Source organism: Leptidea sinapis, chromosome 1, assembly GCF_905404315.1.
Source record: "Leptidea sinapis chromosome 1, ilLepSina1.1, whole genome shotgun sequence".
NCBI classification, from domain to species: Eukaryota; Metazoa; Arthropoda; class Insecta; order Lepidoptera; family Pieridae; genus Leptidea; species Leptidea sinapis.
The window spans coordinates 26466268-26477430 of NC_066265.1; the positions used below are offsets into that span (position 1 = coordinate 26466268).

The 11163-nt window shown below is 34.2% G+C and overlaps 3 protein-coding genes across 3 annotated transcripts; 2 read left to right on the forward strand and 1 right to left on the reverse strand.

Annotated features, from left to right (window-relative positions):
• Positions 1–564: 564 nt before the first annotated feature.
• Positions 565–2687, reverse strand: LOC126965014 (uncharacterized). The gene is made up of 3 exons (XM_050808428.1): positions 2535–2687; positions 1742–1809; positions 565–864 (listed from the first exon to the last, which is right to left on the reverse strand). The coding sequence occupies exons 1-3, from the start codon at positions 2665–2667 to the stop codon at positions 565–567; spliced, it is 501 nt and encodes a 166-aa protein (XP_050664385.1). The 5' UTR covers positions 2668–2687.
• Positions 2688–3505: 818 nt separating this feature from the next.
• Positions 3506–4539, forward strand: LOC126969892 (39S ribosomal protein L55, mitochondrial). Its single transcript, XM_050815506.1, has 2 exons — positions 3506–3845; positions 4298–4539. Exons 1-2 carry the CDS (start codon positions 3651–3653, stop codon positions 4442–4444), a joined length of 342 nt encoding a protein of 113 aa, XP_050671463.1. The 5' UTR covers positions 3506–3650; the 3' UTR covers positions 4445–4539.
• Positions 4540–8265: 3726 nt separating this feature from the next.
• LOC126969801 (holocytochrome c-type synthase) lies at positions 8266–10238 on the forward strand. The gene is made up of 5 exons (XM_050815371.1): positions 8266–8420; positions 8499–8706; positions 8957–9193; positions 9283–9407; positions 9507–10238. Exons 2-5 carry the CDS (start codon positions 8530–8532, stop codon positions 9742–9744), a joined length of 777 nt encoding a protein of 258 aa, XP_050671328.1. The 5' UTR covers positions 8266–8420; positions 8499–8529; the 3' UTR covers positions 9745–10238.
• The last annotated feature ends 925 nt before the right edge of the window (positions 10239–11163 follow it).

Consider the following 11163-nt stretch of genomic DNA (forward strand, 5'->3'; position numbering starts at 1 on the left):
GCATGTATGTAGCTCTCGTGTTCCATTTTGCATATTTACACTACTAAATCTAACCTTTATGTTCTATGTTGTGACAAAATAAGATAACTAACTCTACGCGCAATTTCAACATGGTAAATTGCAATACCTAACTTAAAAAGTAGAGTTAATAATTTGATTGCGTCAGAACATTGAAAATGAATTTTATAATTTCGAGCTTACATATAGTTATTTTCGGGGCCAATCTCCAGATGGTGCTAGTTGTCAAATAGCTCTGGGCTATAGTGCGTTTCATCAAATAGTTCCTATGCCGTCATGTTGGCAGTAATGGAAATAAGTGCTGTCACGTTACCCTTTTGCGATTACCCAAATTCAGGGAGATTAAAAAATTAATATGATGAGTCGTCCCTATTAACTACTAGCAGTCAATATTTCAGTCCTCTTTATTGTTAAAGGCGTGGGAATAACTTTTAATATCATTAATATTATCTTTCATTTAATAAAAGAATTATATATAAAATAAAAATAAAAACATTACAGGTTCAATGAGAACAAAACACGATTTTAATCTAAAAATGTTTATTTTCATAATTTTTTACAATAATTATGTTCATCTACATCTGACATATTATTATCTTCAGCATCGCTATCATCAGAAGTATCAGTATCTTCGCCTACTTCGATTATAAATCTTTCCGTTTCGCTATCTATTACTGGGCCGTCGCCGTAGTATTGGTCTTCTATTTTTATGATGTGCTCACATTCTTTGTTCCATTCCTCTGCAGTAATAGTTGCAAATGCTTCCTCAGTAATTTGCACTATTTTATTAGCTTCTTGGCCAACGTTATTTTCAGCAACTCGTCTTTTTAACACACTCCATATAAGCTCAATTGGATTTAAATCAAAATCATAAGGCGGAAGTCTTAATACTTTATGGCCATTCTCTTCTAACATTACATCTGCTTCATATACAGGTAGTTGTTTATGTTCTTTAATTTTTTGATACAGCTGCGCTTTCAACATCGTCGGCAAATACGAAAGTCCTTTACTTGTGATCCAGGACTGCATTTCTGACTTAGTGCTTGACATTGTTGGTGCCTTATCAACTTGAACAGTATGATAGGAGGCCTTATCCATGACAACAATTGATTGCGGAGGTAGATTTGGTATAAATTTTTCCCTAGGCCATTTTTATTAAAGTTAACTTTATTCATTTCATCATGATAATCAGCTGATTTTGATTGAGATCTAAAAATTAGCTGAGCATTGGGTACAAATCCCATGGCGCCACCTGCATGAACGATAATCCAACGTGGGCCTTTAGAATCAGAAGATAAAACACCTTCTTCAGTTTCGCTTTGCCAACATTTTCCAGCGCACTATGTTGCGTGTATGTATGTCTCGTCTAGATATACAACTGGCCGCTGGGTTACAAGACGATTTTTTCTTTCTTTTCTTCTTCTTTTTATTCTTCCAGGTAGCGATGACGCCAGGCAACAATGTCGTATCGTTCCATCAAAACCTTTCTCTTGGATTTGCATTTTTTGAAATAAAATCCCATACTTTTTATAATTCTCCACAAAGTGGTGCGGCTCCCTTTATAATCTATCTCATTTCGCATTTCATGCAATAGTTTTGTTAATATAGGCAATTTCTTTCTTACAGAATAAAATTCATGTATTTTATGCCTTATAGCGCACAGCTCAAAATCATCCAGTTCGTGGGTTTTTCATCGTGGGCCACTTTTACGAGGAGTAGTCACTTTAGTCGACGTTGAAGCTGCCACTTTACCTTCTTTAGTCATTTTCGTCACGGTCTTTTCAGATATTCCTACAAGAAAATTCAATTTTGGAACGAAGTTCCTTACGGCAGGCTTGGAGGGGATAGGGATTTTGCTGCGCGACCGTAACGTAAGAAAAAATCCGTGGAAAAAAGTGCGTGGAATAAAACCGTTAAATGAGACGTGCGCAGGCGCGACAGTCGCATACACAAGCGAGTAGTGTATAATACCTAATTGAGCACGATTTTTTTTGCAATTTGTGTCGATTCTACATTAGCCGAAGGAACTTCGTTCCTACCTGGTATCCCACGACACCACATCATTTATAAATTATAACGAGAGCACATTACTCCTATATTATTGCTTTCAATAGGTAGAAGATAGCTAGTTCTACTTTTGTAGTACAACAATTATTATTTAGTTATTAACAAATGACAAATATTTCAGATCCTGACTATTGTCAGATTTTTGTCCTTGGTACTTTATTAAACAGGTCAAGTGAGTTAACACTAAAAATACTATAGGTAATTAGAATAAAATAGGATAAAATACAATAGGAATATTAGAATGTTAAGACACAATAATTTGAGTTTAGTCGTGGACCTGGTAATCAGGACCCCAATTCTCGAATTACCCGATAAGCATATCACATACGATATAATGTCCTGTCTCGTTTGCGCGCTCGGAGAAACACAGGACGTCATATCACACACGATATTTATATCGGGTGGCGCGAGAATTGGGGCTCTAACACTGGCAACCCTATTTGACTTACCTGTAATGGCGGCGACCCGAGCTTGTACACATCTTAATGGAATATGTGGGGCCTCGTTACGTTTTTCACGCTCACAAAAGTCTTTCACTTTCAACACCATCATTCTTTCACCACTTTTTGATGTTTTCGGCATGATTTATGACTGAATCTCAATTTAACTTGTGAAAATCTGGAACAGCGGCACACCTTGTTGACACTTTTGACAACCAGTGCTACCAACATGACGGCATAGGAACTATTTAATGAAACGCACTCTAATAGAGAGGGCTCTCTTTTCCCTATATATTATTATACTCTTTGCAATATACACTAAATGTTACAAATTACAATACCAAAGAATGTATTAAAATTATTTTAAAGTACAATTATCTATTCCAAAGAATATGTATTCACTTAGTGGCTCGGGATGCAAGTGAATTAGCCTTAAAATATTGTGTAAAAATAGTGCTCCCGAATGCTGACCGTATCTCGTAGTAAGGTTTTTTGTGTTTATTCGCTTCGCTATTGCTGTACTGCATTAACTGCAGTGCACTCATCATTTAAACTTTTCCACATGAAGTGATTTAGATATCTGTTAAGACTCGTATTCCAGAAGGCTTCTCATTACGAAATCCTGGGATTTCTGTGATTTCTCTTGTGTAGCAGGAAAGGTGGAAGGGGCAGTATTCACTTAAGTAAATTTGGTAAGTATAAGACTCTTGAGAACACGTGATTGAGGGATTAAGAGTTTCAGAAATCTAATAGTAGTAGTCAGTTTAAGTGAATTGCATTTTACAATGTATATATTGCATTCCTCTTTAGTTTATGTTTATACAAATTAATTAGATTTAGTTTCCATACACGTACTGTGGAGTTACACATAGGTTTATTTAACCAAATTGTCCCTGACTGAACTGTGAAGGTCTATGGTCAATTGGTCACGCAATTAATAAAAAAAAACATTCTTTCAGAAATTTGACATTTCATTTTCACATTTTCGGGGGTTTTCGTTGTTACTGATAGTGTATAAAATTGTAATTTGTAAAAGTAAAATGTTAATATATTTTGCATTTGCTAGATAATTTAAATGGTATCTTCGTCATAGCGAAATCTAAAAACAAATACTAAAACATTAAAATGTGGAAATATATCATGAATAGAACTAAATCGCAAGTTTTTCAGTGCGTTTGTACAAGAGATATTAATAATTCTGTGTGTAGTATAGCTAAAATTCACAGAGAAATTTATACCAGATTGTATCCAACTAAAGTGGTTTTACCTAATGGAGCTTCCATTAATATTAGATATCATGAACCAAGAAAAATAATCAAGGTAATAAAATTAAGCTTTATTTATTTGGCACACTAAACTGAATGATGTTATCTTCACCCCCAATGTGAATAATAAGTAATTAATAACTAAGTACTTCATATACTACAATCTACATTGTTAAAACAATATAATTGAGACAGCAAGTTAACTCTGCTGCAATACAGTATTTTTAAACTAGTGTGGAGGATAGGTCTTTTTATTGTATAATTATTTCTTTTATAACTTAGTAACTCGGTTAAGTTTATTGCATCATTTGAAAGGATTAAATAAATTGTTCCAATATTTTGGAGAAAAAATGTAAATGTAACAATTGACCTAAGTTTTATCTTTAAATTTAATTGTTATGTTCTAAACTTTTAAACTAATTTATTTGTTTATTTTTTGTATATATATAGGTTTATAGATGAGTAAGTAGTTAATGTATTTACTTATATAAAACTTAATTTTTTTAGTTACCTCTGGACTTGTCTCTTCTAACAGAGGAAGAGAAAAAGGCTAGATTGGAGAGAAGAAAACCAAAGAGGAAAGTTAAAATTACTGAAACCATAGAAGATAATTACAATGCAAAGAAATATTTAAAATATCTTAAGAAAAAGTAAACTAGTGGTGGTTGTTTAGCCTTAGTCATATATAATGAGTTTATGTAAAATTAGTAAATATTAACTTAAAAAATAAAAGATCCCATGTTTTTTAATTTACTGATTTTAAAATTGAACCTCCATGTAAATGTTATTTTTTCGTTTATATGCTACAATATCAATTTTATTGTTTTCAATCCCTATATTTTCAAAACTATTGAGTTGTTAAGTTAAAAAGTAATACCTTTATCCCACCAGTTTCAATTTAAGATTCTAAGAGGCCAGTATTAAAATTCTAAAAAAGGTTATATTGTAACTCAATCCGAAATATTCTATTCCCGATGATTTCAGTGTGCCCCCCGTAGGAAAATGTTGTAATGAGGTCAGAAATACATCTTGTTAGGACATAAGACATACTCTCGCTCGGGCATTTGTTCTATCTTTTTCGAGATCCTAAAGAAGCTCGTCAGGTTACAAGTTTTTAAATGCTTGTCATAACTGACACATTTATTTTCGCTGTGAAAAACGAGATATAAAAGTATTGTGTGAAGATTCTGTAAAACATTGTAGTTTACATAAGGAATATGTTTCGACTTGCAATCAACATAAGCATGGTGAAGGTTTGCGATTGTTTTACTTCATTTTATAAAAGTTTAGTTTAACATTTGATAAACAATGAAAAGTTTGTACTCAAACAATTAATAATTATATCCACTTTCTGAGTGTTGGTTATTGGCTAAACGGTATCGAAAAGTGTAACTATCGGGGCTCTCATTTCCTCCTCAGTGTCTCAACTTGTGTGTGCCTCCAAAGCTAAAATTAAACCAGTAAGGAACTATAAAAAAAGGGAAAAGCATCAATTTTTTTTAATCCTACTTAAATGATAATACCCTTAACTTTTTTTTTGAATTTGCCGCCTTTTGCTAGGTTCAAAGAGTGACTGAGAGGTAAATTGAAATGAAAAATGCCCGGTTGTATAAAATAACTCTCACTTACTGTTGTTCAATGGTACTCAACTATGCTACATGCTAATTTAGAATAACTTATATTTACATAAGTTAATGATTCTTTTTCTAAAGTAGTTATATTTAAAGTAAGTAGTAGTTAAGTATGTAAACATAATTAAATGTTTTTAAGCTCAATAACTTACCAACAAACTGTTAAAGTTTGGCAAGATATATCAATAAGTTAAAAGTGTACTTATTAAATTAACAAAAATGATGACCCGTTGTTTTTTATATATTTTATTTAATGGGGTAAACAAACAGAGAAACATTAGATCTTACTAATTAAAGTACATAAGGTCATACATGTGCCACCAGCACGGTTAACCATATACTAAATAATAAAAAAATTGAGAAAGGTAAACATTAGGTTAAAATTTCATAGATACCAAGAAAAAGAGGATGAAATACGTATAACAAACTATTCATTTTATATAATATATAAGGGTTGTTGCTGATACTAGACACCAGATAGGTGAAATTGTCGACCTTTTCTAGATTCAGCACCCCAGTTTTGGTGTGGTTTATTGTAAGGCCTAGTTCCAAGCTAATATAGCAACCCTGTTGAGTAATTTCAGATTTGTTGACTGCCAAAAGTGTGGTATCATCGGCATAGCCCACAGATTTGTAAGCTTAACGCCTCCAATAGTGATGCCTTCTTCCCAGTCTTCACAAATCCGTCTTATAATGTATCTTCCGTAGATATGGAATAAAATCGGAGATAAGTTTCGCCCTTGTCTGACACCCTTCTCGAGGTTAAAAGTTGTTGATCAGTTTGGTTGATCTTGACTACCCCTTGATTACAGATGTATAAAGACTGAATCAGAGCAACTAGATGTTAGGGTATTTCAAGTTCTTCCAGAAATTTCCATTATTTAGTCCAATTCACGCAGTCGACAAGGCTTTACTGTAGTCAATAAAATACATTACGAGGGATGTGTTGAACTCAGGCTTTCACGGTCAGTTGGCGAATATTGAGAATCTGTTCGCGCGTCCGATTGCCTTTGACAAATCCTGCCTGCTCCTGGGGAATCTGCCATCTCAGATAATGGTGGATCCTGGCATTGATGATATGGAGAAGTACTTTGTCGCATTTGGTTCTAGACTCCTTTTTGTGTAGAGGTAGAATAATTGATCTACACCAATCGCCAGGCCAAACTCCTGTAACCCAGATGTCGTTGCATATACCTACAATGTATTGCGTCTACTCCTGCTGGATCCATGGCTTTTAAAATCTCTGCGGCGAGCTGTTTAGGACCAAGAGTTTTTCTGTCTTTGAGCGCTACTATTGCTGCTGAAACTTCAGATCTTAGAATACAGGGTTCTGTGCTCTGTTTTGGGGATCTGCATATATTTCATGCAATACTTTCTCCGTCTTTTTGAGATTTCTCTGAGTTCCTGGAGTGGGGTTCCATCTTTATCCTCAACCACCCAGGTTTGAATTATTTTGAGAGGAGTTTTTGAGCGAATGTCTTCTATTTCTTCGCAGATACGACCAACCAAATTGTTCTTATCACGCCGGCAACAGCATTGGATGGTTTTGCAAGTTCCGAATATTTCTTGCCAATTTCTTGCGTGGATAAGCCCCGAGATTTTAGGTCATTTCCGCACTGAATTAACCTCCAGATATCCTCACTCATCCATGTCTGTTTACACTTAGATAGTTTGTGTTTATTGGTCACCATGTCAGCAGACTACCTTCCAGATCTTGGACTTCAGGTGTTCCAATTTGTGCTCCACGTTCTCATCGCTACGCAAGGGATCGTTTGCTAGCTCATCGTTTAGTAGTTGTTGAAAGACTTTATGTTGTGATGGTGCAAAGCAACGTGGTTTAAATGGGGGATTTGTTTTGAGCCGCGGAGCAAGGTTAGGAACTAGTATGGGTTTTGGTGTTCGTGATCGAGTATCTCCAACGGCTATTGAGATGTAGTCAATTTGGTTGCGGCACCAATCTTCAGGAGATTTCCAGGTATACAGGCGTGTGGGGTGGTGTAATAAGCTGGTATCCATTATGGTAAGGATCTAGTCATTGCTGATGCCTAGATCAAATTTTCCGAATGTTTTACGCAAGTGGTTATCATCTTCAGTATTGCCTACCTTGGCGTTAAGGTCACCAATAATCATTAATCATCTCACGGTTCGGTATCTCAAGATGACAAGGCTGTTTAAAGACTTTTGTGAAATTCCTCAATCACTTCTTCATTTGCGGAATATTCAACGATTATGTTTAAGGTTCATGGTCGGTTGTTGAGCTTAATGCACATAATTCGCTCTGTTGTCAAGTTGTATCCTATACATGATTACAAAGGTGACGAGATAATCATGTCGCTACCCTATTGTTGCTAGAATCGTTTGAGACAGAAAAATATAAGATGTTACCGTTGGCGGTTATAATGGCCCTGACCTCTCATGTGAGTTTCAGTCATACCATGTACTTTTTGTTGGCACCAGTAGCATTTCATAGCAGTGACCCGCATGGGTCACCATAGTCTTGTCAGTGGAAATGCGGCATACAGGATTGTTAGCCGCTTCGGAAGCAGATTTGTGACTGGACAGCGCCGGTTGTTCGTCGGGTGGTTGTCATTGTCCGTGTCAGTATTTTAGGTCCTCTCGGTCTCTGAAACCAGTGGTGGGTCAGGATAATTTACCGGCACCTGAGACTAGGCGTAGGAACTTTTTACAGTTGGTTTTGTTTCTCTCCAAACAAATCCTCCTCCTTTCTCATCCGGGCTTGGGACTGGCAATGCGGCGTAATAACATGACATTGGCTGAATTGTTGTGCTCCTTGCACAGAAGCCACAATAGGAAGAATAGAATTCTAATTGTCAATTGTCAAATAATGACATATTGACATTAGGTATAGGTACCTAGCTACCTTATACCTACCTATTATATTAAAAATTACATTTGTGTATTGTACAGTATTGTGTAATGCAGATTAAAATAACCTTAAATTTTTGATTCAATTAGATTCTGAGGTTGCATAATTCATGGTAATAAATTTTTCGCCTTCAAAAAAATGTGTGATATGAATGAAAATCTGTCAGTATTATCTAACCCTTTGTTTTTAGTTTCTACCTGGTGTATTATGAAATTATAATAATGGGTAACAGCGTATCAGCGGAGGCATTGAAACAAAAAACATTTGCTAAAGACGCAAATCCGCCACCAGAATGTCCTATGCACAAAAATAGTGAAAATGATAAAAACACGACAGATTCACATCCATCAGAATGCCCAATTCAACATGATAAAAATGATATAAACCCTTATAATATGGTAAGTTCATATTATAGTTTGAACGAGATTATGTTCCATAATTTTATCTGTTATGATTAATTTCGAAATACATACTTTTGTCGCTTTTCGCACACTTAGACATTGGTTTTTTCCACTATGTATACCTACTGATAAGTAGATGGGAAAAATGAAATAATGCAGATATATATTCTTAAAAGTAGTAATTTAGAAATAGAGACCTTCTATTGATAAATTTGAAAAATGCATTAATGAATTGTATATCTTTAAGATGCCACCAGCTAATCAGAAACCATCGCCTGATCAACCTTTCCCTCTTCCAACGCAAAGACAAGTATCAAGCATACCCCGCGCAATGCCAGATGGTACAACTGAGTTTTGGGTTTACCCAAGTCAGCAAATGTTCTGGAATGCAATGCTACGTAAGGGTTGGCGCTGGAAGGATGAAGATATAAATCCCAAAGATATGGATGACATTATTAGAATACATAATGCTAATAATGAACAGGTATGAAATCACTTTGATGACACTGAAAATTGTTCTTTTTTACTTCTTTCACTTTCTTGAATGAATGAGTAACTAAATATTTAATGTAGGCTTGGCAAGAAGTACTTAAATGGGAGGCTCTTCATGCTAAGGAATGTGGACATCCAAGGTTGAAAAGCTTTGGTGGAAAAGCTACACAATATAGTCCAAGGGCAAGGTTCCGTTCATGGCTTGGGTAAGATAGTTAAACTTAAAATTTAATATTTTATTATATAAGAGCTTTTTACTTCTTTTTATGGTGTAAGTATATAGTATGTATATTTTATGTTTATAGGTATGAATTGCCATTTGATCGCCATGACTGGATTGTGGATAGGTGTGGGAAAGATGTCCGTTATGTGATTGACTACTATGATGGTGGAGAACTTGACAACAAATATCAATTTGCCCTGTTAGATGTCAGGCCTGCATTCGATTCATTTGAAAATGTTTGGGATAGAATGAAAGTTACGTATATCAGATATCGTTTTGAACTGCTAGGGAGCAAAGAAAATCCTAAGTTGACTAACTGAAATTAAATTTTTCATTTGTTTTAGTTTTGTTAAATTGAATAATTACATTGTATTTTGTTTTTCATATAAAGTACTAATGTGGGGTTGTTCTGTGGACGGTAACTGTCACTGCGGTAACTCTTTGTGATTTCGTTTCCACAAAAATTAAATTATTATTTTACCAATAATTACAACATATTGTTGTGAAAATAGGCTAGTATATTTGAGAGTAGTAGTAGTTTTTAGAAGTGTTTTAAATGAAGTATTATGTTGTCAGGAATGTTATGCCTAGTAAAAATAATGTTTTTAATTAATTATTCCATAGTTGAAATCACTGTTATAAAATATGTACAATTTTCTAATATGATAACTTTGGATGCTCTAAAAAGAAATATTAGAGGCTACATGTACCTTTAATTTGAATTATTTTATAAGCCAAACTTATTATAAGATTAGAAACATTGATAACTCTGTTGATCTGCCTACTAAACATAAATAAATTATAATACCTTAAATGAAGAGTATTTTTATTACATTAAAGGGTTTCTCTTTTTATTTATACACATAAAGAATATGTGACCTAGGTGGTCACTCGTAATAAGTTATATTAGTTTTAAGTTGAGTTTTTGGCTTAGAATGAGATAAATTTGAAAGTTGGAAGTGAAAAAAAAATATATCTATAGAGAAGGACTATTTGTTCAATAAAATTATTAAAAAGCTTGTAGTGTGCCATGCCCAGCCACACACTATACTCACCCTGATAAATGACCTCCGAATGGTCCAAAACAGGTCTGTAACCCCACAGATAAATTATGTGTATACTCGGGCCAACTTTTCTCATTTATAATTATTTTAATTTTAATTCATTCTCATCTTAAATTTTTACGAATAGGTACTATTTCAGATAAGTAGGTAACAAATCTAACACATTTAGTTTTTTTGCATTCAATGCCTACATTCTCTGTAGGTAAGCAAAGTATTTCTAAGGAGAGTGTACCTACTTTATAGGCACAATGCGTATTCAATATCAAATTTAAACGAAGAATATAATATTAGAAAATGTATTACCTAGTAATTTTTCTGCCAAAATCCACATATTTGAACATGCTAATTCAATATGTTCGAATTCAAAAAAAAATATTCAAAATAAGCTTAGATCTTTATATTATACTTAGATTTATACGTCTAGATAGACTATGACAGCTGTGAAAACGTCGAAAAAAATTGAGTATAGAACTAACCTCTATTTATCAATCGCGAGTGTAAGACGTAGCTTATCATGCACACTAAACTAATATTCCTGGCTTGTTTTTATCGGTTGTCTAATTGCAAGAGACTATCTAGGCGTATTAATTATCTAACAAAATAGGATTTAAAATCACTTCTTGAACGTCAAAACCACCCTTTCGAAATGGTATGCCTGAGAAGGGCGCAAGAAAC

Bases quoted from the DNA above. Each gene is read 5' to 3' on its own strand.
- LOC126965014 (XM_050808428.1), bottom strand. From the start codon at position 2,667: ATGCCGAAAACATCAAAAAGTGGTGAAAGAATGATGGTGTTGAAAGTG. The intron at 1,810-2,534 runs GTAAGTCAAATA...ATTTTCTTGTAG, and splicing joins TCGGGTCGCCGCCATTACAG to GAATATCTGAAAAGACCGTG. The intron at 865-1,741 runs GTGACTACTCCT...AATCCAATTGAG, and splicing joins CAGCTTCAACGTCGACTAAA to CTTATATGGAGTGTGTTAAA.
- LOC126969892 (XM_050815506.1), top strand. From the start codon at position 3,651: ATGTGGAAATATATCATGAATAGAACTAAATCGCAAGTTTTTCAGTGC. The intron at 3,846-4,297 runs GTAATAAAATTA...TAATTTTTTTAG, and splicing joins AACCAAGAAAAATAATCAAG to TTACCTCTGGACTTGTCTCT.
- LOC126969801 (XM_050815371.1), top strand. From the start codon at position 8,530: ATGGGTAACAGCGTATCAGCGGAGGCATTGAAACAAAAAACATTTGCT. The intron at 9,194-9,282 runs GTATGAAATCAC...TATTTAATGTAG, and splicing joins ATAATGCTAATAATGAACAG to GCTTGGCAAGAAGTACTTAA. The intron at 9,408-9,506 runs GTAAGATAGTTA...TTATGTTTATAG, and splicing joins AGGTTCCGTTCATGGCTTGG to GTATGAATTGCCATTTGATC.